Source organism: Diaporthe amygdali, assembly GCF_026229845.1.
Source record: "Diaporthe amygdali strain CAA958 chromosome Unknown NODE_45_length_313557_cov_64_577745, whole genome shotgun sequence".
NCBI lineage: Eukaryota > Fungi > Ascomycota > Sordariomycetes > Diaporthales > Diaporthaceae > Diaporthe > Diaporthe amygdali.
The window spans coordinates 202,800-227,862 of NW_026517065.1; the positions used below are offsets into that span (position 1 = coordinate 202,800).

Here is a 25,063-nt window from a genome sequence, read left to right on the forward strand (position 1 = left end):
AAGCGGTTCACTGGCTTTGGCGATGCTTGTCTCAGGAAGAGACCATGCTGAGATTGTGGATTGGTAGTGATGGCGGTACGTAGGTAGACAGACTGGCCCACCACCTGGCTGCCAGCTGGCATCGGCCCGGCTGCAACGTAGACCATAGACCACCTGCGCTGCGCGGCTGCGCGTAGTCAGAAACACCATAGACCCAACAACCAGAATCATCAATCACACCAATCGCTAGTGATTATCGTGCGTACACACAACGAAGCCCTACCAACAGAGACCAAATATGTACCTACCTAGGTATCAAGTAGGTAGGTGAGCAACACCTGACTACCTAGGCAGCCATCCCGTGGCACGCATGAAGGACACAAGCGCACTTACATAGCAAGTCAAAATTATTGTGGGGTCCAGACCGTCATTGTTCGACTGCTACTTGACTGATTGAGGCCTTCTTGCCATGGAAACTACTTCACCCTTCAAACCCATTGACTACCTCGCCGTCCCTGACGAATTCCTCGATCCAACCTATGGTCATCCTGTTTAAAATAAGCTACGGAACCTCTGCGTACACAACTATGACAGCTTACATGCTTCGTTTGGTATCAGCAAATCTCTCATGGTCACCGACAAGATGCTCTTTATACCACGGATCTTGTTTCATGCGCTTGTAGTCTTCAATGTCCTTGAACACGACCTGGCTGAAGCAGTCGAAATCTGCAATGTTTGCCATCTGCGTGTCGAACAATTCGGACATCAAAGCGCGGGTCGAACTCTGATTATGGATCTAGATGAGATGTCAGTGTGGAGAGTCATTTTATTTGAGTCTCGAATGGAAATGACGAGGTTCTTCATAGACACGCCAACCCCCAGTGACTCCTTCTTGGCAGAGGAACATCTCACTTGCGTCCATCTCTTGATGCCATACTTGACCATGAGGTCCTTTGTCAAAGGCGCTGACACATCCACCATATGCTTGCGGTAATCTTCCTCGCTCATGCCCGGCTTTCGATAGCCGCAGATGGTGAGACAGAGATATCTGCTCCGTGTAGTTCCGACACTCCCAGGTGCCTCTTGCTTAATCATCGTTGTCATTTTAGAATGTGTTCAGCCAAAGAATCAGTAAAGACTATTATCTAGTCTGATAAGATGTGGCAAGACGTCCCCTGACAAAAAGTGTTCATATAAAGCTATGAGTAGGCCCTTGCATTGCCATGCAGTGTCACAATGGGGTATTACCTATTGACCGAAGGTGCATGCCTATCTAGGAGTGCGGACTCTCCTCTCTTTCGCCGACGGATCATTGACAGGTTCCAAAAGGTCCGACATTGCATTTAAGCTAAAATACTATAACTTAAAGAGATTAGACACATGTGAAGCAGGCCTTTCAAAGCTATTCAGGAGTGCCCCCACCTGCACCCAGCTCAAGATGGAGAATAAACGCCACATTTCAGCACGTTTACAACAACCACAGAGACTTGGTCTAGAGGCTGCCGCTGTGGTCTCAGGGTCCTTTTTGGCAGGTAAGGTCACCCCCCTAGTATCAAGGACCTAGAACGGACCTGCAATGACCAGTCCTCGGGCGGGAATGAGAGATTCAAATCTAACTGACTTTTATGACAGGCGCCATGATGAGCTTGTCTGCCTTCACGATCCCCGTTTTCTTGGACACCAACAGCGATGCCGCACATATGCTCCGTCAGTGGTCGCGGCTGTACCACTACGGCCACATCTACCTGCCCGGCCTGTCCGTCACAACATGTGGGCTCTATGTGTCCGCAGCGATCGGCGCCAAGAATCGTTCAGGCAGCCAGCGCGGGCAATCGCCATCACCACAGAACTATCTCCTAGCCGCGGCGACGACGCTCTGCATGGTGCCCTTTACATGGTTGGTCATGGCCCCCACCAACAACGTGCTGTTCGGCCTAGAGGGGTCGCGCAACGGGACGGCGGATTTGGGTCCCGCGCGTGATTTGCTGGTAAGATGGGCGTGGCTGCATGTCGCTCGGTCCTTCTTTCCCCTCGTCGGGTCATTGTTGGGATTTCATTATCTTCTGCAAGGGCGTCGGGGGAAACAAGAGTGACGACGTGCAGGGCTTCTACCGAGTTGGTCTACCTACGGCACATTGCAAGTGGAGCCTGCGGAATGTATTACAAGAGGTGTTGTTCGGGTCAGCAAAATTGTCCCGATTGTTTCTGACGAATCGCCCGACGTGCATAAGCAAGGAATATGATAATGAAACAGGCAAGGATGTTGACCGTCAGCATGCAGTCCAATGCCAGTGTTGATCTGAACAAGACCATGTGTATGTATGTCAGTCACCATAGCCATGTTAGTGCTCCATTTCCCTGATACTGCTCGATGCAAAGTGTTTCGTACCTTATGGTGATGTAAGTAGGAGGCAACGGAAAACCTTAAGGATGTAGAGGCATTCAAGTGAATGCACTACGTAGTCAAAGTACCAGAAAAACATTGTAGACATACTATTTGATTCACAATTCGTAAACCAAAAGCTAAAGCTAGCACTACTATTACTGCGCCAAGGTACTCCTTCAACATAGATGAACCCAGAAGTTCAATCATCATGGCCAAGTGCTTATTGTTCACTTACTCTTAATGTCCTGCAACTTGCAATTTTCGTGCATGAAGAAGGGCTCCCGTTGGGAGTGACGAGAACACATTTCACGCTTAGATTTGTCTCCCGCTCACGACAAGACGTGTTTGAAGTTATCCACATACGTAATGTTATACAAATTGCGCATCTATAGGTCTTGTGGTTATATGTATTTCAGGCAACTGCAAACCATTTCTTAACGCCCCCTCTCACCTCGAATCCAACCATGCCATCCTCGGCAAGCTTTCTAAGAACTTCTTCCGTGAAGGGTTCCAAAGCCAGCTCACGGACCCCCTGATCCATCTGGGTCCCGTAGACAGAGGTGACAAGCTCCCTCACCGTCAGCTTCTTTCTGTGGCCGCCCACACCGCCGCCTGTCGACTGCTGCAGCGCACGCAGGGCCTGACGTTCACGCCGCAGTCTCGCCTTGAGCTCGGCCTGCATCTTGGCCTCGAGGTCGTTAATGTCGGCGCCGTGGGCCGGGTACCCCTTGGCGCACCGGTGCGACTGCATGATGTGGAGGGCCTGGATCCATGTGTTCAGGTGCTCGACGACCGTGGAGCCGTGGCCGAGAACATTGTCGCCAGTAAACATTGCGTTCTCCTCCTCCAGAATGAAACACATGTGGTCGTCGGAGTGGCCTGGGGAGTGTACCGCGCGGACGGTGGCGCCTTCGACGCGGAAGATCTGCCCATCTTCGATAGGCTGCTGCGTCTTGCCGGGAGTGTGCTTGTAGATGTGACCCGAAAGCTCTGGGTAGAGACGAAGGAGATCTGGCACACCGCCGGTGTGGTCACCGTGCCAATGGGTCAGGAGAACTTGGGATATTGCAAACCCCTCTCTGGCTAAGAGCCGTGAAATAATATCCGCCCAATCGGGGATGCCCTGGCCAGTATCGATGATCAGGCGGTGCGCACCAGTGCCAACGATGAAGGTGTTGGTGCCCTGGAGAGTAAACTGGTCCAGATCATGGAGTTATCAGCACCTTGGCTCGGAATGTTCAGTTTGAAGAATCATGATTTCACAAACGCACCTTTCCCGGGTTCTGTCCCAGAACGCGTATCACCCGCGGGCTAACTTGCTCTACGTCCAAAAGTTCAGGTAATAGAGTTTGTTGACCATCCAGGTACTCTTCGAAGGCACAGACGTTGAAAGCCTTGTTTATTTGCTTGTAACCTCCCACTCCAGGCGCCATATTTGGGGTAAGTCCAATACTGAATGACTGTGGGTCTGTTCTTCTCTTGGTAATGCATACAAGTCATGCATGAATTCAACAGCGACATGCCATGGCGTTTCCTACGGTGAAACAAAATACGAAGCAATACCCATGCTGCACCCTATATGTACCACGTACAGTGGATGGGGATATCACGAGCAGCAGTATCATGCCAGAGAGCTCGTCCGAAATTATGGACCGCAGTTATCAGATCCGAGCTGAAGAAGATCTTATCCTGATCAGTAATGGATGTCGGGATATAAGTCTGACATGGGCAAAACAGCTCATATTCAATGTCCGTGGCTGAACACCTACGGTCAAATCTCCCCGAGGTCTCACCGTGAGGGACTCACCGAGGTCACGCCGTCGAAGATAAGTCTTTTTGCCATCAATGTGTCTGATAGACTTGGCATGCATAAAAGAAGCTGGCTACGATAACTCATACAAGGAATTGATGTGAAATCATTTGAGAGGAGGCAATGCCCTGGTTGAGAACTAATGGTCTTTTGTCAAGATTGTCGCTTGGAGCCGGTAACGGGAGTCAGCATCCAGAAAGAGGCTGAACCAGTGAAAATAGCCTGAGGCCCGGCCGTCTTTAGCTAAAACCGGGAGTGGGTGTGGCCTCCCAGATTGTTCCCCCTTGCCAGGAACCGCTATGTACCTCTTGTAGAAGGGTGTTGCACAGGTCATGCGGAGGCCCTGCTGTGCAAAAATACAAAGACCACTCGCCACAACCTGTTTCCTTGCTTGATGAGCTCTCAAGGCCCGTACTGCCTGTACCACAGTCATCATTTTCAAAGGCTTCTAAGCATTCAATGCACTGAGGCCCGGCTTTTCAATCTACACTACCTCCTTCAGGTATTGAATACGATGGAGACACCAGCCATTGCCATCATTGGCGGCGGGCCTTGTGGTCTCACTCTTGCACGTCTATTAGAATGCCAGGGCATCGACTACGTTGTCTATGAGCGGGACGAGAGCAGCACCTCGAACCGTGCAGGCGGTACCCTTGATATCCACGCCGGAACAGGCCAATACGCGCTTCGTGAGTGCGGCTTATTCGATGCGTTTCAAAAGCACGCCCGCTACGAAGACGTGTTTTTCGCACTCGCAGACAAGCACGGAAAACGGGTGTTTGAGATCGGGCAGGGCCACGATGCGCCTGAGATCGACCGCCGCGAGCTGCGGCAGATCCTTTTGGACTCCATCCCCCCGGGCAAGATCAAATGGGGCCATTCCCTGAGGGGCGTCAAGTTCGGCGATGACAAGGAACTCATTCTAGAGTTCGCGAATGGCACTCGTCTGTCAGGCTTCAAAGTCATAGTGGGCACCGATGGTGCCTGGAGCAAAGTGCGCCCTGCGGTATGGTCGGCTTACCTTCGCGCCCTTTGGGTGTGCTTGATGTGAAAACATCGATATGCTGACCACTTCCTTCAGGTGACGGCAGCACATCCCCGGTACTCTGGGAAAAGCTACCTGGAATCGAGAATCCGTCTCGACAGTCCTCTTTATGAAAAGACGAAAAGAGCGATGGAGCACGGGACGTTTGTCACTGTTGGCTCGGGCAAACTCAGCGTGACTCAAAGGCAGGGCGACGGTTCTTATAGAAATTACTTCGGGTTTCAAGTGCCTGAGGACTTCTTCTCAAATGACAGCTTCGACGTTTCGGACGTCGAGGCCACACGCCAGCTGCTGCTCACAAAGTTTTATACGGATTGGTCAGAAGATCACAAGGAGCTTGTCCAGCACGCTACCGACTTCCGCCCTTGGCCTCTCTACACACTGTCTACGGAGGACATGGGCTGGAAGTCAGTCGGCGGCATAACTCTTGCTGGTGACGCTGCACACCTTGCCATTACCAACGGAGAGGGCGTCAACCTCGCACTCACGGACGCAGTCAAATTGGCAAGCAGCATTGCCGAGCATGGCCTCGATAATCTGTCACAAGCCATCCAGTCGTACGAGGAAGAACTGAGCATCCGTGGGACAGACACAATCAACAAGGGAAAGGCACTCGCAGAAGTCATGTTCAGCGACGGCCCTCAAGCATTGATTGACCTGATGAATTCATTCGTAGAAGAGGCTTAGAACATTATTGAAATTTTAATTTCCGGTGGAAAGCCCTACTACCTTTATGTTCAGAAGAATATATTTCTTACATAAACTCCTTCGCCTATTTCACGTCCAATCTCCATCAAGAAGATCTTCGACTCTCTTCCCGGCAGCCATCTCCTTTTGAATGTCGTCAAGTGTCCAATGCACGAAGTTATGCCCCGGAGGAATGTTAGTGTTGCTGAACTCAGTCCCATGAATTATATGAGAGGCCGCCTCTGCGTACTTGTCCTCGACGTACGCCTCAGGGTCATGTAGAAACATCCATTTTGGATACCGCAGGCGGACCACGCTTGGATTCTTCTTCACAGCCTCCCAGTCCGTCGTGTCGCCGAGGACCTGGGCGTTGACAAAGGCCATCTTCTGGGTACAACTTGCCCTCTCGTACCGCAGGATGTTGTAGACCCTGGTGCCGAGCGGGGCCTGGGCCCCTGCCGCCTCCCCTGCCGCCGCCGCGCAGGACCGCCGCAGACACGCTGCCAGCGTGATAGCGTCCTCGAGGGCCAGCGTGCCCCCGGCTGCAGAGGACGGTACGGTCGAGTGTGCGGCGTCGCCGACCTGCACGACGCGGCCGCACCGGCCGGCCCAGTCGCGGCGGAGGTCTCGCCAGTTCAAAGGCCAGTGGATGAGGTTGCCGCGCGGCGCGGTGCGCACCAGGGCCTCGATGACGGGGTGCCAGTCCTCCTCCGGGCCGGCGGGAAGCTGCTGCTGCTTTTCCCGCACCTTGGCCCGACGCAGCACTCGCACGACCTCGTCCGGGTCCACGTTCGGGTCCCAGGACTCGCTGGCGACTTTTCCCTCGTCCAGGAGCTCGTCGCGCGGCGTGATGCCGAACGCGGTCATGTCGTCGGAGAGGTACAGCCCAATATGCATGCTAGAGCCCATCCAGAACTCGTACGTGTGCTTGCCCTGCCATCGTTCACGCACCATTTCATCGGCCATGGCGATCTTGGTTGGAAACGCCGTGCGGTAGACAGACATCCCGCTTGATCGCGTTGCTGTATGTTCGCCGGCGATAAGCACATCCGAGGCCGATCGAGAGCCATCCGCCGCCACAACTGTTCCTCCTCTGGTTAGTCATCAGAATTCTTGACTGGTATTCCATTGAATAAAACGGGGTCCCATACCAACATGAGCTGTTCTGATGGAGCCGTCTTTAAGCACAACACCGGCCCTCCCAGCTGTGTCATCCTCGAAATATCTCTCCACTCGCTGGCCGTAGTCGACCTTGAAGCCTAGCCGAGCAACTTGACGCAGCAGCATACGGTAGAACTTCTTTCGTATCTGTACCGCACCACAGTAAGGAAATCCTCCGGGCTTGGCTGCACGTTCCGTGACAAATTCAGGGGCGTTGAAGTTCGGCTGCGATGGGCCGTCAATGAGCTCGCCATTGTGGCGGTAGTAGTACGTTCCCGCCTCGCACTTGTCCTCCTCCAGCTCTCGGCGCATCTCAGGCCAGTGTCTAAACACCTCCAGCGCGGACGGCTGGATGATGATCAGGTCGCCACTGAAGTTGGGCCCTTGGTTCCTGTCCAGGATGCCGATCACATTGTGACCCATCCGCCAGCACTCGAGCGCCGCCATTAGCCCGGCATATCCTGCGCCTACGATCAAGACCTCCAAGTGAGTCTCTGTCTGGCGCTGGGTAGGTTGTGACACAGTCCGAACCCATTTTTTCGGGTCGAATTCATCAGGGTCGCCCACCATGAAGAAGGTGTCGGCGGACTGTTCGTGGAACTCAGAGTTGTCACCCATGTTGCGATTCTTGGTAGCTAGCAGCCGTGAAAAGATTCGAAATGTCTCAAATTGGTGCATATACTCAGTCGACTGATATCCGGTATTAGCTGGGCCGCGTACTTAACGAATGTCGATTGCTGGACTTGAATGATACGGGCGACCAGACTTGATCGAATCCGTCCCGCTCGAACATTCGGGGCAATTTTTTCTGGCACGCTGACATCGGAGGATAAGCTGAGAACCTTACAACAGGTTTCCGAGACCCTTCTCGCCTTTCCGTGCTGGAGTGTCAAGATCAACATATTCCGCCGATATCCGTCTTCTCTCTAGTTTCCTGGTGGCCCCGAGAGAAATAGAACATTCCGATCCTTTTCTGTGTGGAGTCTCAGGGCTCCATCGTTCAACAATTTCAAGTTTTTGACATTCACAAGCCCGACTCAAAATACCGCTGTGTTAGTACGTAGTTTCTACAGACAGCTCGCAGGCTGGCCACACATGCTAAGTCTAGAAATCAAGTCGAGAAAGTGACAATGAATGATTTATTGGGAAATAAAAGAAGAAATGTAATTTGCCTAATACTAGGTCCAGTCTGTTTGTGTCCAGAATTGGCCTGCATCGGCGTTCATCAAAGGCTGATCGCTCAATTCAGGGCACCCAACAAGAGCTGCACCCGCAAATGACCCCCAGTTCATTGGCATTTCCATTTCAAACCCATCAATGTTATTGATGTCCCCAGGAGTCCCATCAATACCAAATTCGCCGCCTGAGCTCATCTGTCTCGCCTTTTCTCTCATAAGCGTCACAATGCGCGGCACTTGTGCAGGGGGCATGTTCTGCCGCTCAAGCAGCGCCTCCCGCAGATGCCACACGTGGAGGACGATGGGGATCCAGATGACTAGGTTCCGGTGCTTGTCCGGGCTCGGCACCGAGGTGCGGGCCTCGTAGTTGGCGCTCATGGCGTCCCAGGCCTCGCCGGCCCAGTCCTCGTCCGGGCGGTTCCGCAGCCCGTTCAGGACGTGGTTGAAGGCGATGGCTGGGAGGTACATGTCTACGAACCACAAGAAGCCCCTGGTAAGGGTGTGTGCCCTCAGTTTCGTGTCGCAATCGAGCATGCGCAGCGCGCAGGAGATGGCCGCGCTGCGCTGGGCCCCCGTCGGCGTCGCCACCGACGCCGACTGCCGTGAATAGTACTGCAGCAGCCGGATCCTTGCCAAAGCGCTGCGCATCGTCCAGATGGTCATGAAATGGAGCGAAGTTTCAGGATTGCACAGCGCCAGGCGCTTCTCCTCTAGAGTCTTCTCGATAGTTACAAAAGTATCGCCCTCCGCTGCGGCCGGCCACTGACGGGCTGCCTTGGGCTGCACGATGGAGTTGAGGGATGGGTTGATGAAATTGATGTGAAAGGCGCTGTGGCGGAGGAAGTCGGCTAGCTCGCTGCGCACCACGGCGAACAGCGCCTCAGTGGGCTTGTCGTGGATTGCTGGCGGCGCTTTGATCCCCGGCCGCAAATCGGAATCGCTGATACTGCTTGGGGGCTTGCAGTCCCAGGTGGGAGCGAGCGAGGTATCTCTGAAGTCAGACATCTCGCAGGTACGGTGATCAAAGAGCGTCAGTGCCCACCACAGCCTTCTACGCGTCTCGGCCTCTAGAGCGTCGCAGCCAGAGAAACTGGATTCATCATGTATCTTCATGCGTTTTGCAATGCGGATGGCCACGGCAAGAGTAGAGGACAGAGATAGTGGATCTGTCTTGGCCTGCACAGACACCTGCGGAGAATATATTAGACGGGTCAAGCGACTTTAAACATGCTTGGGTGATAGAGAGCCCCGTTCTTACCAGGTAGAGATACAAAGCCGTGAGGCTGTCGAGGTTATGTGTTTGTAGAATTCTACAGTTTCGTAGCGCCTGTTGGCAAGCGAAGTGATAGCATGATAAGAGACTGTCTTTCGAAGTATTAAAAAACAAAAAGCACTCGTCCTCGGAGAGACTCATGACCGAGACGCAGTAAATGCTGAACATGAGAGCATGAAATGTTGGTGAAATACTCCCGGTATCGCCGATGGCATCAACGATCCGTGATTGCACCGTTGGGGTGTGCGTGACTTTGAGAAGTGGGTCGACATTGTCCAGGTATATCTGCCAGAGCCTGAGAATATGGACTTGCTCGGGATGCAGAGTATGTAGGTTCGGGTCTGTTAATGGAGTGCCAAAGAAGAGAAGGTGGTCGTATCCCTCGGGCCATGGGTTCTTGACGGACATCAGGTTGGAGCCGTCACCGTCGTCGTCGTCGTGTTCATCTTCGGAGTCCAATGACTTCAACCCGCGGTCAGTGAGCGCCCGGCGCTGGCTTGCCATGCGTCTCGAAACTTACCAAGCTGCCGATGGCATGAAAGAAGTCTCTGTTAGAGGCCATCGTCAGTATGTTTCAGTCTGTCTGCCGAGGCCGACGATGTGACAACACTGTGCATACATGGCCTTGTGTGACGACGCATCTGAGCGCGCATCGCTAAAATGAGTCTCATCGCTAAGCGGGACATGTTGGTATTGCTCACGCTCCCGCTCCCGTCCGCGCTCATAGTCTGCCATGTGCAGAGGGTGGAAGCTAAAGCCGTTCTGGCGGAGGAGACTCTCGTAGTATCGAATCCTCCCCAACAGCTCCCGCTCCGGGAATCTGCGCCGGCGGTGGGCCTGCTGGGCAGCACGCACACACTCCATGCCAGCCCGCACGCAGTTTGCACAGGGGAAGACGCGGTCGCACTTGATCTTGCGCTGGGAGCAGCAGACGCAGGCTAGTACGCGCTGCGATCTTGTTGCGGTGACGTTCCCTGCAGCAGCTGCATCCTTGGGCTCGGGCGTGGAGGGCGTCATGGTGTGACGGATTCTCACAGGAGCCACTGTGGTGCTGAATCATCCGCAGGTAGCTGCAATGCGTCCATGGGCCTTCAGAGCATGCTGAAAGAAGGATTATTGATAGCTGGCAAACTAGGCCCGTGAAGTAGGGCTTGAACACTATCATCCATTCCGGACCCGGGCGAGCCTTCCAACGGACCTTTCTAATTTCCAGCACTATAGCACCTTTCCTTTCTGGGCTTTTCTACACCCCGAGGTGGCGGCGGGATCTAAGGCCGTCCAGTCAGAAGCTTGGCGGAGTCAGCCCACATCAGCATGCATGCGGCTTGTTCCAGAGACTGCCGCCAGTCTGCCAATAAATCGGCGATTATTTGAGACGGCCCAGAATGCTGAGCTCATGGTGAAAGTACATCGAGGTACATGAAGTGACATAGGCGTTGTACTGTCTCACCCTCGAAACCATAGTGAGTAGCTTCGGCAGATCCTTGCAATGTTTAAGTGTGTGTACTGTGAGACTTAATTACCTCATAATCGATCCTTTGTTCCCACCACTTGCTGGTCGCGGTGCAGCAATTCAGTTTGTAGTAAGACGGCACAGCGCCGCCAAACAGGCCTAAACCCAGGAATCTACCTAGGTCAAATTTTAACATTTGCTGAAGCGTAAAGTCTTTGGATAATTGATGCTTTTGTAAGAGCATCCAAGTCTGCAGGACGGTTTCTATGTCTTATGGAGATGGAAATATTCGTCTGAAAGTATGATGGAAGAGACACCAACAAGAGTTCTTTTGAAGCAAATTGGCTTGCTCAGCGGCGGACCTTTGGTACCTGCAGAAAGATGATAGAGATGATAATCTTGCTCAAGGAATTGTTTGATGATGGCCTACTCAGGACGTTCTCCGAAGAATATAGAATTTCAACAACAGAGGGATGCAACACGTCACGAGTCACTCAGAGTAATTAAGTCCACGGAAATAAATGACCACTCGCGGCCTGCCTCTGACTTCGGACTTTGACGCTGCGTGTAATGCCCAAATTATCTATCAGACATGGTTCGGGTCGTAGCAAAGCCCGACCTGGATTGCTAATTTCCGCATTTGCACATTCCCAAACTCGGTATTTAAACGTTTCTTCCCTCGAGAGCCTCATTGCAATAAACCCACCATCTTTTCAAGAGCCGTGAAGGAGTCCATGCTGTTCAACACCAATTAGATCCGCATTTCGTCAAATCAGATCCCGTGGCATCTTTGCATTTGACTCGCGAATAGCACGATGGACTCACAACGCTCGACACCTCCCCGGGATCCAAGCATTGGCACCGGCCGCCCAGCGGAGGAAGCCATGGCAGACTCTGGCAAGGCATTTCAGGAGGATGTGGCTCTGAAGAAGCCAGCGGATACCTCGCCGCCTAAACAGTCGAAGCCAAAGCTCATTCTCGTACTCATCTCCATCCTCCTGGCCATGTTCCTGATTTGCCTCGACCGGACCATCATTTCGACAGTACGAAGCCCGCCAGCGCTCTGCCTCGTGTTTCTTCCTCGCCTGCTCCAGAATCTCAAGCAAGCTAACCTCGGTTTATGAGCAGGCCGTCCCTCAAATCAGCAACGAATTCAACTCCATCACCGATGTCGGTTGGTATGGAAGCGCATACCTCTTGACCAACTGCGCACTGCAGTTAGTCTTTGGCAAGATATACAAGTTGTTTCCCATCAAGACTGTGCTCCTCATCAGCATTCTGCTATTCGAGGCGGCCTCTGCCCTTTGTGGGGCCGCCCCGAACTCGGTGGCTTTCATAATCGGAAGAGCCATTGCCGGTGTTGGTGGCGCCGGTATCTCCGCTGGAGTGGTAGGAATACCCAATAATCTTTTCCTGTTCTGATTACAAACATCCATTCGGTAGCTGATATGATATTCCTAGATTGTCTCCATCGTCTACGTCGTCCCGTTGAAACAGCAGCCCCTAATACAAGGCATGTTTGGCGCTCTGATGGGCGTTTCCTCTGTTGCCGGTCCTCTAATTGGGGGCGCCTTTACAACATACGTAACTTGGCGGTGGTGCTTTTATATCAACTTACCCATTGGAGGCTTTGCTATGCTGGTCATCTTTTTTATCCTCGATATCAGCGGGCAGGACACAGCCGATATTCCCCTGCCGGAAAAGTTGAAGCAGATCGACGTGATTGGCACTATCTTCTTGATTCCTAGTGTGGTTTGCCTCCTGCTTGCACTTCAATGGGGTGGCCAAACATATCCGGTGAGTGCACAATTATCACCACTTGAAAATGCTAGGGCGAAGTGCTTCGTGTTTGGATGGCAATCTGAATTTTCGTACTGACCAATCTGTATAGTGGAATAACGGACGTATAATCGCCTTGTTCATCGTTTCTGGAGTATTGATGATTGCCTTCTTCATCGTCCAGAATGTTTCTCCCCGGACCGCAACGCTACCTCCACGTCTGTTCAAGCAGCGCAGCCTTGTGGCCGGATTTGTCATGATATTTCTCATCATGTGTGGGAACTACATAGTCGGTGAGCAAACACGATCCCGGACATACAACTTGGCATCAGGGTCGCTGATCACAAAAAAGTGTATTTCCTGCCAATATGGTTCCAGGCCATCAAAGGCTCCTCAGCGGCGGAATCTGGCATCCAAACCCTACCTCTGATGCTATCAATGGTGCTCACTTCGATCATCGGCGGGATCGCCACTACCAAAGTCGGATACTATACTCCATTCGCAATCGCAGGGACTTGTATTATGAGCATTGGGGCGGGCCTACTTACCACCCTCCAGGTCGACTCAGGTTCTGGCAAGTGGATCGGGTACCAGATTGTCTACGGGTTCGGGCTCGGCTTCTGCATGCAGGTGCCCGCGCTCGCCGCGCAGGCCTCACTGCCCAAGAAGGATATCTCTATGGGCATCGGACTAATCCTATTCGGCACGCTTCTCGGCGCTTCGGTGTACGTCGCCGTCGGGGAGAGCATCCTGCTGAATGGGCTCGTGTCCCGCCTCTCCGGGATCCCGGGCGTCGACCCGTCCCTCCTCACCTCCGGCGGCGCCACGTCGGTCATCAGCTCCCTCCCTGCGGGCGTGCGGGATACGGTCGTGTCTGAGTATAATTCTGCACTTCGGGTGGTCTTTCTTGCGGGGATCGGGCCGTGTGTGGCGAGTGTTTTCGGTGCCGCGTCCCTTGAGTGGACCAGCGTCAAAAAGAAGCCAGAGGGCGAGAAGGACTCTGAAGCCGCCCAAAAGGCAGATGAAAAGGTGGAAGACCTTTAGACAGGTCTTGAAGAGAATTAAGCATCGTATGATGGGAAACGAACGGTAGATGGAGGAGGAATTAGAATTTGTGTGCTCCGTCCAAGAGGGGGATGTATGACAGTGTTTGAAGATGTAAATGTATCAATAATATGAATAGAATGCGGCCATCGGCGGTCGCCAAGCCCAATACAACGTTTCAACTCAACAACAAAGGACACAGGAGAGGATGCGTCAATCCCGCCTAAAGCAGGCTTGCGATGGTCGAAGCTCACATGTGTCGGCATCCCGTGTGTCTGTCACATATGGCTCTTTTACAACCTTTCTTGGTTTCACTCATCTCAGTTCATCAACCTCAGACTATGAATCCTTGCAGTACTGCCTGCCTCTTGCAATAGTTGCTCTGTCAGCTGCGTGGGCTAATCTTCCAAACCCATTAGTTCGTGCATGGATAAATACCTGAGCAGAATCAGTATCCGCCTGTTCTAAAGTTTCGCAAGAGGTACAACGGCCAGAAATGCTTCAGCTGGTGCAAAGAATTTGGTTCAGTTTCTAATTTTTTATGAAGACAAGATCTTATCACCTTTAGTCCTGAGAATATAGGGCAGTGTTACCCAACAAGCTTAGCAACATCAATCCTAGAGGCTGGTTTTGAGCGCGAAGCAGATAACCACCAAGCGAGACACGAGACAACAGTATAGATTCAAATAATAGTAAATAACATAATAGCAGCAGAACGGTTTTCTGGCTGTAAGCGTCATTCCCCACTTGTCTGTCGCACTTAAATCACTGCCCTCAGGCCTGCTTTCGAGGCACCAGCTTCGTGTAAGCAGTAGGTAACACGGCGGCCTTCTCGCTGTTTAACATCTTCACGTGAATGGCGTGGGGGGTCGGAACGCCGTCCTTGTCGCAGCTCACCCACTCATACATGGCCAGGGCGTACGCGATGACAATGTTCTGCTGGACCTTGGCCAGTCGTATACCCGTGCACGGATGACGGCCCATGCCCCACCCGGTAACTAGTTGGGAGGGTTAAATGTTAAGTCAGCGTTCTCCGGAAAGGAATTGCTGAGTGAGGCAGCACACGGGGACGATTACACTCACAGCTATTGGTCTCCTGCTTATATTCCTCGCGGCCCTCGAGGAACCGGCCTGGGTCGAACTTGTAGGGGTTAGGATACAGCTTCTCGCTGAAGTTCACCTCCGTCGAGTTGTACACGATGAAGGTGTTGCCGGGGACGACGTGATCCGAGCCGGGGATGGGGACAGGCTCCTTCGACGTGTTGAGGCGGCCCATGTTGAACGAGGTCCACATGCGGATCACCTCCCGGAGGCAAAGCTCGATCGAGGGGAACGAGGTCTCCCAGCTCTCCAGCGGCATCGAGTCCAGCTTGTCCAACAGGGACGCGCCCTTGTCCTTGTTGGTCGAATGGGCCGCGGCGGCCGCCTGGATCTCGCCATAGATCTTTGCCTGCCAGTCCGTGTGAATGGCCATAATATTCAGCATCTGCGCCGTCATGATACTCGAGTTCGCGGGGGCCACGAACAGCGCGGTGAGAAACGACTCGACCATCCAGTCCAGGCTGGTGCCCTTGTCGATCGACGTCTGCATAGGGTCGTCCTTGCGCGGCGTCTTCCCGCTAATCCGTTCGTTAATCAGAGTCTGCAGGAGGGTGTAAAAGCGATAGCGCACGATGCGGCGGGACGCCCAGGAGGGAGAGGGCAGCCGGTTATAGAGCACGTTCCAGTTGCTGTGGGTTTGCAAGAGGTATCGCGCGTATTTTGCCACACTCGCGTTCAGCTGCGGGTCGTCTGCAATCTCGTCTGAACAGAACAGGCGGGCGTCCTGGGTGAAGACGATGCGGTAGCAATCGTCCGCCGGCCTTGTGACACCAGCTGCTGTCCGGGGCAGGTTTTCGAAGCCAACACGGGCATCCCTGAGGATGCGAGGGAGATACTTTTTCAGGTGATCTGTCTTCTGGCATGCAAGAAGGAGACGCAGGAAAAAAGAGTCCGCGCGACCTTGGGGGACGCCAGGTGGAGGCCTAAAGATTTGATGTATCGGGGGTGGGAAGTTCTCTCCATTTGCTCGTATGATGGCGCAGCTAGCAAAGTCCATTCTTGGGTCCTCGAAGAAGAGCTTGCGGCCGGCCTCGCCTGAAACACCGACTACATGGCGATGGCCCAGCCAGAAGCTGAAGTGGCCTTTGTCTCCGCGCGCCTTAGACTCGGCCGTGGACTTTTGCCACCAGTTCCTATAAGACTTGTTAAACATGCGAGAAGGCGTGACGGGGATAGTTGTCATTGTTAAAGGAGTATGCGACTCAGGAACATCGAGCGTACCATTGCTGGGAGACAAAACCCCATGACCCAATAAACGGATAAGTATCCGAAGTGAAAGGTGGGGACCTTGGCTCAACACTTGGTGAATATGACAAGAACGCGAGTATCCCGAAGAGTCCTGTTGCGAGCGCAGCGATTATGTGGCTCATCGAGGGGAGGAAAAGCTCCAACCCATTCGTTTCTGCGTCGTTTCCGGACGTGACATTCATTTTTTCTTTCTTTTTCGATGGCGCCTAAAACTGTATCGAGTCTCGAAAAGCTGGGCCTGTGGAGACCAAGTTGCCAGATAGACTCACGTCGCTCCTACTTTTTCGACTTGTGTGAATTGAATATGTGAGAAACCGAGCACTGACCTAGAATTTGAGGCCCATACGGTGCTATCCAATAGCATATAATATGTGACACGAAAGTGTTATCATGTGGGATGCTACAGACAAGTGGATCGGGCAATCTGTGGCGAGCCTGACGGTGAGGTTGGTGTACGGCGGATCTCCCACGGCGGATTGGCAACGCCGTCTCTCGTCGGGGCAATGTACGGGATATTTAGCTACTCATGCGGACCCGACGTTAGATTGGCCGAGAGTGGCGTTATGAACACACCCGAACCGTATGGCTTACGTAGCCGGCTTATGTCCAACACCCCGAACTTGTCCAGCAGCTCGGCCCAACAACTCCAATTCAATGGAGTGGATCAGAATTCTTCTCGGTTCAAAATTATTCGACATCGCGTTGTTGGGATTCCCGAGGCACCAGGATTCTTTAAGAGGACCCCGATGTGTTCGCAAAGCAAGCGTTCGAAGAAAGCTGACTTATACAGTACCCGCCAAAGAATTCGCATTTCTCAGCATTGAATATAGCTGCTTCTGGTTCCTAGCAAAATTATAACTCGAGACTGATTTGAAAGCAAAAGAGAGATTTCAGGTATCCTAGATCATTCCACCACGTTCAACATGTCATCAGTAACCGAAACACAAGCTGCAACTTTAAACAAGTTTATTAAAGGCTGGGCTGAATGGACGCCAGAATCAATGCTCGAGACTTGGTCCCAGGACTGCACCCAGAAAAACCTGCCATTCAGCTCCAATGTGCCAATCAAGTCCCGCGCAGACGCAGAGAAACTTTTCCCTATCCTCATGTCTTTCATGACAGATTTCGAGGTACGGCCGAATATCGTACCCTTTAACTTGAAAGAAGACGCTGTACATTCTTCTAACGCCTCTATCCTATCAAGCTTAAGGTCCATAATATTGTGCACGATCCCGCCCAGCGCAAAGCTGCGATTTATGCCCTCACTACCGCAAACACTCCAGCGGGACCATATAGCAATGAACATGCCATGTTTGTATGGTTTGATGAGAGTGGCGAGAAGATTAACAAACTAGAGGAAATGTTTGACTCGGTCGTCATGAGGGACATTCTGCCCAAACTTGAGCAATACAAGGCCGAAAAGCAGGCGAAGGCAGCATCACATTAGGCATTTCAGTTTGTAATCATATTTTCCAATTCCCACCGTACCACTTCCATAGCATGGTATATCCCACCAGCCTAGGCTGAGCCATTCTGTGTTTGGTAGAGAAACTGTAAACCAGCTTAACCAAGTAATTATGTCTTTCTCTAAACTGTTCCCTTTTGCCCTCGAAAAATCAATGCAAGCTCAAGCTTTTAAAGATATTAGTTGTGAACCAAACCTATACACAAATCTAATTTTCCTTACTGCTAACCAAGCCAGACTGCCTTAGACCATGGCATAGCCTCTCCATAACAAATTTTCAAACTTGCTGCTGCTCTTGATTGAGAACGAAATTCAAAAGATTTAAATATCTAGTAAATATAGCCTTTGTTCATTAGTATCTTTCTTGTATCAAGGAATTAAATAGGTTAAATTATGCGTAATATTTAGTTACATGATTTAGATTTAGGGATGAGAAGGCTTACGCTAAAGGTTGGGGTTTGGAATTCTGTCTTGAGATGCTTTCCATGTTGGCCTGTCCTTCTTCCTTGTCTTGCCGCCTCGGCTTTTCGCTCGTGGTGACCTGTTCAACATGTTGCAAAGTTTGGTTGTTTCTGAATGATCGTCAATCACAGTGAACGCTTTATTTAATCTCTGCTCTTGCTCCTTTGCTTTTATACTGTAGATCGCACTACGAAGCCATCGCTATAGTGTCCTTTTTGGAAGCAGTCCATCACTTTTTGCTCTGGTAGCGTTATTGTTCATCAGACCTTGAGCCAAACTTGACATCGTCGAGATAACAAACCCGCCTTCGGGGCGACTATGTTTCGGGAACGCGAATCGGCTGATTCAGCCTGATAATCAATGGATTTACTCAAGTAAATCACGAAGCGCTGGCTATTTATACGACGCAGGGTAGCCTAGGAGTCATGGCGGTCGTCTTTGGCACGGGTTGATACCGATCGAGTCAGCTGTAGTCACAGCTGCTTTGCAGCAGCCAAGAAGCCTTTTATCTCCGTTCTCAGTAGACAAACCTACCAGAAGCTGTCGCCTTTGGTTTCGAGCCAATTCACATTACGAGGCCATCGTCGACGACGCACTGCTGGTGCATATCTGTTTGACAACACAACAGGGATGATCGGCGAAAAATAATACACCAAGCTGATAGTGGTCAGTAAATTAGATCCCTATTAACAGCTCGATTGTGGGTTCAGTGGGCTGATTTATGCCTTCATCGCCGAATTAGGCAAGATGCAGCCTTCAGCGCAGGGCTGACAATTGCATGCGAGTTCAGAAAGAAAAACTGATTTGCTAGACCGTAGTAAGGACTGTAAACTTTATTATAGGATAGGATCTGTATGGCGACCTTGGAGTTGGTATCGAAGTCCTTCATATACTGGGAAAGCTTGTAGATGAGGCGGTTGCTACTGAAATAGTGCAACTATTGCTTCCTGTCGGTAAGTAGCGGTTTATTGTATGAGGCTTGTTTGGCAGCTATAGTAGCTGTATTTACTTTATTGTAGGTGAGAATGATTGCCTCTACCGGCCGCCTTCTCTTGTTTGTAACTGACAGTCTGGATACGCGTAAGATCTCGCTTATTAGTGTATAGTTCTGGGCTCTACAGACCCTGGTAGCTTCCTCCTTCTCTACTTCGTCTAGCTTGTGCAGAACCTGTACGCGATAGGCCTTGTCCGGAGCACAACCATATAGCGTCTTCGGTGTGGAGCTATCAGCTAGGTGTGTGGCAGATGCGCGGCTCCTGCGATGAGCTGGAGGATTTCAGGCAGCGGTGTGGCGTGGCGTTGGGGTATGTTGATTGGGCAGGCTGCGGGACCGCCTTTTGGCCATCGTATTGTCCCTGCCGGCGGCGAAGGCTATGTCGGTTATTAGCTTGGAGTTTCTGCAGATAGGTGCGGCAGAGCCTATCCTGGTATGGTATGAAGTTGCGCAGCTCCGCCTGGTAACTCCCGTAAACTCCGACCTGCCATATTGATGCTAGGGTCCAGCCGCCTCATATAAGTCAAAGATATCCTGACGACATTGATTGCTCCTTCGGAAAAACTTGACGTGCTTGGTGTCTCGAAACATACCTCCAGCTTGTTGCAAAATTGACGGAATCTGGACTCTCGGAGTCTACCACAATGGCGTCATTCGATATCATTATCGTGGGCGGTGGCACGGCTGGCTGTGTCTTGGCCTCTCGACTGTCATCCTTCAGTCACTTAGACATTCTTCTCATTGAAGCTGGTCCGGATAATAATGCAGACCCTAAAGTATCCACACCGCTTATCAGTCGCCGCATGTTCAACGACCCGAAGTATGATTGGAACTTTCAGACAATCCCGCAAGTCGGGCTCAGTGGCCGTGTCATTCAGCAGACCCGGGGGCGAATGATCGGTGGAAGCAGCGCGATCAACTCCCACAGTCTAGTGTATCCCAACAGGGCGATGCATGAGGCGTGGGCTGAGATCGCAGGAGACGAGCGCTGGTCTTGGGAACGGATGGAGCGCTTTTACAAGAAATTTCAAACCGTTCAGTCCCAAGAAGTCACCGGAAAGGGTTCCTCGACGGTCGAGCTAGTGACGTGCGGACCGATCCGAGCGTCGTACCCAAGGCATATGAACATCCTCCAGAGCGCGTGGGAAGACGTCTTTCGCTCAATTGGTGCCTACTCCGATCAGGATGGGGTGTCTGGTCGAGCAATGGGAGGATTAACCACTACGAATGCTATTGATGCCCGTGCTATGAAAGGCGAAAGGAGCCATTCTGGCAACTCATTTCTGCAGCCAGCACTGGGGCGAGTGAATCTCACCGTTGAGACGGATGCAATAGTAGAGCGAGTCGTCTTCCAAGAGCATGGCTCTGGCGATACAAAATCATTACAGGCTATTGGAGTAACTTATGAGAAGGGAGGTATCACATTATCTGTCAGGGCAAATAAGGAGGTCATCCTGTGCGCAGGAGCCTTCGGAAGTCCACAGATACTGGAGCTCTCTGGCATTGGAAGTAAAGGCATTCTTGAGAATGCGGGCGTCCAATGCTTGGTCGACCTTCCAGGAGTAGGCGGTAAGAAATCTCAAATGAGGCTGTGCGGACTGTCCCTGACGAAGATATTTAGAGAATCTACAGGATCACCTCAACTACGGGCCAAGCATTGAAGTCAACCCTGACATCGAGACAATAGAGGTGGCCGCCAGGGATCCAGCAGTGCGGGAAGTGCAAAGGGAGGAATATGAGGAGTATCGAACAGGTCCTCTCTCAGAAGGAGCCGCCTACAGCTTTGCTTACTGGCCGCTTCAGCTCTTCGACACGACAGCCGACGAAGCAGACCTGCAGCGGCTCTTGGACGAGTATCGCGCGGCGGATGATCCAAAGTCTCAATTACATCACGAATTCGTCAGAAGAATGATCCTGGATCCGCAAGAAGCGAGCGCGACGGTGTTCATGACACGAAAGCAGAGATATACCGCAGCGGGAAGCGAGGCCCCAGGCAACTACATGACAGTCGTGGCCATGTTGTCACATCCGTTCAGCCGTGGATCCTCGCACATTCGTGTTGCAAACCCGCACGAAGCTCCAATTATCGACTGTAATTATCTCTCACATCCACTAGATGCCGAGATACTTGCTCGCCACGCTGTTCAGCTCGAACGACTCCTTGAGCAGCCCACGTACACGCCCATACTCAACCCGAGCGGCAACCGTCTGCCGGCAGAGTTTAATTACGCCCTAAGGACACCGGAGGAAGCAAAAGAAGCAATCAAGAAATATGGAGCGACGAACTATCATCCGTGTGGAACTTGTGCGATGGCGAGGGCCGAGCTCGGAGGCGTCGTAGATGGAGAGCTTCGAGTGAGCGGAATAAGCAATCTGCGGGTTTGTGACGCCAGCATTTTCCCTATCATACCCAGGGGCAATATTTTGAGCACGGTTTACGCAGTCGCCGAAAGTGGCGCAGAGATGATTGGCGCTTTGTACTCGTAAACGCGACCTAGTATTGAATGAATAAAATTGTACCTATCTTAGATATCCGAAACGCAATGCAGGAGTGGGAACTGTGGTGAATATTTACGCAGTTAGCCTGTTAGACAAGGTTGTCTACGACACCCATTCCGCTCGGCTACCGCGTCACATATCTCACCGGGCTGTGATGGAGTCTTGTAGGCTGCCACCAGAGATCATCATCTGATGCTTGGACATCTATAATCAATTATAGTTCACCCTCTCGTGTTCTGGTTTCGCCAAGCGAGGTACACGGATTTGCAGTACATTAAGTCACACGAGGAACGAGTTCAGACGCAGCAACATGTCAACCTCCTGGATCCCTGTAGTTGCTTTAGATATGCAGAGACAGAAGAACAGCACAAATAAGGCCATCATTGGTCTGCAAGGGCAGGTGGCGATGCTGCAGAAGCGCGAGAAACATCTACACAGCCAGATAGACGAGCAGGGTGCGATTGCGCGCAGGGGCTCCATCTCAGACAGGGCCGGCGAGTTCAATGCTTCGATTTATTGAAACTCGGGTACCTTGGCAACCGGCCAACAGCGGCGAAGTCTGCCCTTAAGCTCGAGAACCTGTATGAGGGTCATCATGAGCAAGCTGACGGACCAATGTCCACCCTCGAGCAGCAAACATATGCGGCTGAGCTCGGGAACTTCATATTTTGTTTACTAGTATAGAATCCTGCATAAGAATTCGTTCTGCTAAGAAAACAAGAATAAGATGGAAGGTTGTTCCGATTGTTATCAAGCTTTAAGAACAGAGGGCTTTGCGGCTGTAGGTGGTCTGTGTCCACTCAAACACTCACCTGTCGCGCCGTTACAAGAGGTTATAAGAATGAAAACGTTCTGTAAATGACAAGTTGATTGCAAGTCTGAGGTTCACCGCACCGATTTAGAGGTAAATTTCAATCACCGTAAACCTCACTTGTCAGTAGCGGCGCAGGAAGAGCGGCGTTTGGCCAACCGCCGAAGCGCTCAGAGGGCCCGCAGGAAGGTCATGATGCCCATCCCAGTTCCAAACGGATTTAGCGGTGTTAGTGGGTTCGGCGCTTGAGCAGTTCCCGATCCGAAATCAGACCGCGTAGACCCTTGCAATAGTACCAAAATACAGCAGACTGAAGTTGTGCATTGCACAAGCAAGCACAAGTTGACACAAATCTACCCCTTCGACTCAGGAGTCGATGTTCTCCAATGATTTGCATGCAACACGGCTTCTCAGACGTCCGCAGACCTCATGATGCATAATTGCTACTTGATCATGCAAGTTTGCAGAATATATTGGGAAAAAATTTCCCTCTCTCAATTTTTGACTTCTGACTATATGCATTTCCATTCTTTTCAATCAATTGGCTATAACGCGACATAATGTCGTCCAGAGATACGCTTGCTTTCGCCCTGGGCTCATTCAAGCTTCAGCATGTCTGGATCCTGGCTGCAGGCGTCCTGATCTTCGTAAGCCACACCACACGTCTTTGTGGGGCCTTTAGCTCACCTCCAGTCACAGACTCTCGCATACCACGCCGCTTTCTTCGTCTATAATATCTACTTCCACCCTCTCTCCAAGTACCCCGGCCCTCGCCTTGCCGCAGCAGGTCCTCTGTGGCTCGCATCGTCCTACATCGGCGGGAAGACACCCGCCGATCTTCTCGAGCTGCACAACAGATACGGGCCCGTCGTTCGAACATCTCCAAACGAGCTGTCATACATCAATGCTCCCCAGTGGAAGGAGATTTACGGCTACAAGACCGGGCAGCTCGAGTTTTCTAAAGACACGAAATACTTTGCCGGCCTAAAATGCGAGCCCCTGATTCTTAACGCGGACAGGCACTACCATGGTTATATTCGCAAGCTCGTTGCACATGGCTTTTCTGAGAAGGCTATGAGAGAGCAGGAGTCGGTGCTGAAACAATATGTCGACCTGATGTTTCGAAGGGTGGAAGAAGAAGGACAGGATGGAACTCAGCCGGTGGACATCTTGAAGTGGTTCAATGTCAGTCATCTTGCTGATGCCCGCAAGAAATTATCGCACGTGCGTTATTGGAGAATACTGATGTAGCATTGCAGTACGTGACTTTTGACTTCATCGGTCTTCTCAGTGAGTCTTTTTTGAGCCGGAATCCTACCTCGTCGAGTATCTGACATTCACTACTCAGCTTTTGGGGAGTCCTTTGACTGCCTTACCACAGCTACCCTCCACATCTGGATCAAGATTTTCTTCTCCTTGGCCAAGTCCATGGCTTATCACCAAGTGCTTTCTCGCTTCCCATACCTACTTCGTTTTCCGATAGCGCTCTGGTTGATTCCGTCTAAGGTTATCTCGGAGGGGAAGACGCTGAAACAGTTGCAAATTGTATGGTTAGTCTTGAGCTTAGGGTGGTTCGGCTGCTAACATCTCCATTAGGAAAAAGTCAAGCATCGTCTGAAAACACAGCCAACAGTGCCAGACTTCATGGACAAATTGATCGCAGCTTACAACTCAGGCAAGATGTCGTTTGGGCAGTTGGAGGGCAACTCGCAGATCCTGATCGCCGCTGGAAGCGAGACAACCGCCACACACCTGTCAGGTAAGTTGCAAGTTGCCTATCATATGACATCCAGCTTGATCGTTCTAACGCGAATGGTCTCACAGGTCTCACTTGGCTTCTTATGAAGAACCCCCGTGTGATGGATATACTTGCTACTGAAGTCCGCACGGCTTTCTCTCATCCGGATGAGATTACTTTCACGGGCGTCAACAACTGCAAGTACCTCCTCGCCTGCATTGAGGAGGGTCTTCGTGTCTACCCACCATCACCCCAACCTCACCATCGCATTGTCCCTCCCGGTGGCGCCACTGTCAACGGCGAGTTCCTGCCGGAGGGCGTGTCTGTCAGCATTCCAATATATGCCGCATCCAATAGCCCTGTCAATTGGACCCGTCCTGAGGAGTTCATCCCCGAGCGCTGGCTGGGCGAAAACCCCGAATTCGATGGCGACCAGCGGGATGCCTCTCAGCCTTTCCAATTGGGTCCGAGGGCGTGTGTTGGAAGGAACCTGGCTTATGCTGAAATCAAACTTATCATGGCTAGACTCATCTGGCAGTTTGATATAGAAAACGTGACCGAGAAGGATTGGATGGGAAGCCAGAAGGTGTTCATGGTGTGGGAGAAGATGCCTCTTTGGATCAAACTACATCCCGTCAGACAGTAGGGAAAGGCCTTCATGGAGGCAGATACTATCGGAAATTGTCTGTACAATAACAGTCATTACGACCAAAGCTCGAACATGTTCATGTTCTGATGCCTTCTACCCGTGGCTAATTCTCTTTTGCTCATTTCGTATATGGTAGATAGAGAGGAAGGGTGATAGGATGTGCGATAGCAGGTGGACGGGCAATGAAGGCGGTTGAAGACTTAAGATTTAGAAGGTGGGTGCTAGTGGTAGTTGTGCCAAGGGCACCGCTTACGTAAATCTACATTTCTGGACGGAATATTGCCTCGCAGCAGGACGGAGC

General features: G+C 51.7%; 12 protein-coding genes across 12 annotated transcripts; 7 read left to right on the top strand and 5 right to left on the bottom strand.

Annotated features, from left to right (window-relative positions):
- Window positions 1-574: 574 nt before the first annotated feature.
- Window positions 575-1,083, bottom strand: J7T55_007806 (uncharacterized protein; the record flags this gene model as incomplete). The annotated part of the gene is made up of 2 exons (XM_053134491.1): window positions 575-775; window positions 892-1,083. The coding sequence occupies 2 exons, from the start codon at window positions 1,081-1,083 to the stop codon at window positions 575-577; spliced, it is 393 nt and encodes a 130-aa protein (XP_052987778.1).
- A 334-nt stretch (window positions 1,084-1,417) lies between these two features.
- Window positions 1,418-2,383, top strand: J7T55_007807 (DUF1772-domain-containing protein; the record flags this gene model as incomplete). The annotated part of the gene is made up of 4 exons (XM_053134492.1): window positions 1,418-1,511; window positions 1,612-1,967; window positions 2,234-2,298; window positions 2,359-2,383. 4 exons carry the CDS (start codon window positions 1,418-1,420, stop codon window positions 2,381-2,383), a joined length of 540 nt encoding a protein of 179 aa, XP_052987779.1.
- Window positions 2,384-2,777: 394 nt separating this feature from the next.
- Window positions 2,778-3,798, bottom strand: J7T55_007808 (uncharacterized protein; the record flags this gene model as incomplete). Its single annotated transcript, XM_053134494.1, has 2 exons — window positions 2,778-3,560; window positions 3,637-3,798. 2 exons carry the CDS (start codon window positions 3,796-3,798, stop codon window positions 2,778-2,780), a joined length of 945 nt encoding a protein of 314 aa, XP_052987780.1.
- Window positions 3,799-4,689: 891 nt separating this feature from the next.
- J7T55_007809 (uncharacterized protein) lies at window positions 4,690-5,907 on the top strand (the record flags this gene model as incomplete). The annotated part of the gene is made up of 2 exons (XM_053134495.1): window positions 4,690-5,169; window positions 5,257-5,907. 2 exons carry the CDS (start codon window positions 4,690-4,692, stop codon window positions 5,905-5,907), a joined length of 1,131 nt encoding a protein of 376 aa, XP_052987781.1.
- A 90-nt stretch (window positions 5,908-5,997) lies between these two features.
- J7T55_007810 (uncharacterized protein) lies at window positions 5,998-7,686 on the bottom strand (the record flags this gene model as incomplete). Its single annotated transcript, XM_053134496.1, has 2 exons — window positions 5,998-6,989; window positions 7,059-7,686. 2 exons carry the CDS (start codon window positions 7,684-7,686, stop codon window positions 5,998-6,000), a joined length of 1,620 nt encoding a protein of 539 aa, XP_052987782.1.
- A 560-nt stretch (window positions 7,687-8,246) lies between these two features.
- J7T55_007811 (uncharacterized protein) lies at window positions 8,247-10,536 on the bottom strand (the record flags this gene model as incomplete). Its single annotated transcript, XM_053134497.1, has 5 exons — window positions 8,247-9,434; window positions 9,505-9,556; window positions 9,632-9,981; window positions 10,040-10,067; window positions 10,139-10,536. The coding sequence occupies 5 exons, from the start codon at window positions 10,534-10,536 to the stop codon at window positions 8,247-8,249; spliced, it is 2,016 nt and encodes a 671-aa protein (XP_052987783.1).
- Window positions 10,537-11,787: 1,251 nt separating this feature from the next.
- On the top strand, window positions 11,788-13,795 carry J7T55_007812 (uncharacterized protein; the record flags this gene model as incomplete). Its single annotated transcript, XM_053134498.1, has 5 exons — window positions 11,788-12,015; window positions 12,101-12,361; window positions 12,434-12,769; window positions 12,864-13,044; window positions 13,104-13,795. 5 exons carry the CDS (start codon window positions 11,788-11,790, stop codon window positions 13,793-13,795), a joined length of 1,698 nt encoding a protein of 565 aa, XP_052987784.1.
- Window positions 13,796-14,569: 774 nt separating this feature from the next.
- J7T55_007813 (uncharacterized protein) lies at window positions 14,570-16,326 on the bottom strand (the record flags this gene model as incomplete). The annotated part of the gene is made up of 3 exons (XM_053134499.1): window positions 14,570-14,793; window positions 14,879-16,029; window positions 16,118-16,326. 3 exons carry the CDS (start codon window positions 16,324-16,326, stop codon window positions 14,570-14,572), a joined length of 1,584 nt encoding a protein of 527 aa, XP_052987785.1.
- A 741-nt stretch (window positions 16,327-17,067) lies between these two features.
- Window positions 17,068-17,591, top strand: J7T55_007814 (uncharacterized protein; the record flags this gene model as incomplete). Its single annotated transcript, XM_053134500.1, has 2 exons — window positions 17,068-17,274; window positions 17,349-17,591. 2 exons carry the CDS (start codon window positions 17,068-17,070, stop codon window positions 17,589-17,591), a joined length of 450 nt encoding a protein of 149 aa, XP_052987786.1.
- Window positions 17,592-19,709: 2,118 nt separating this feature from the next.
- J7T55_007815 (uncharacterized protein) lies at window positions 19,710-21,552 on the top strand (the record flags this gene model as incomplete). The annotated part of the gene is made up of 2 exons (XM_053134501.1): window positions 19,710-20,634; window positions 20,687-21,552. The coding sequence occupies 2 exons, from the start codon at window positions 19,710-19,712 to the stop codon at window positions 21,550-21,552; spliced, it is 1,791 nt and encodes a 596-aa protein (XP_052987787.1).
- A 322-nt stretch (window positions 21,553-21,874) lies between these two features.
- J7T55_007816 (ESCRT-III component) lies at window positions 21,875-22,084 on the top strand (the record flags this gene model as incomplete). The annotated part of the gene is made up of 1 exon (XM_053134502.1): window positions 21,875-22,084. The coding sequence occupies one exon, from the start codon at window positions 21,875-21,877 to the stop codon at window positions 22,082-22,084; it is 210 nt and encodes a 69-aa protein (XP_052987788.1).
- Window positions 22,085-22,935: 851 nt separating this feature from the next.
- On the top strand, window positions 22,936-24,759 carry J7T55_007817 (uncharacterized protein; the record flags this gene model as incomplete). Its single annotated transcript, XM_053134503.1, has 6 exons — window positions 22,936-23,022; window positions 23,075-23,560; window positions 23,635-23,665; window positions 23,724-23,920; window positions 23,972-24,134; window positions 24,200-24,759. 6 exons carry the CDS (start codon window positions 22,936-22,938, stop codon window positions 24,757-24,759), a joined length of 1,524 nt encoding a protein of 507 aa, XP_052987789.1.
- Between the last annotated feature and the right edge of the window lie 304 nt (window positions 24,760-25,063).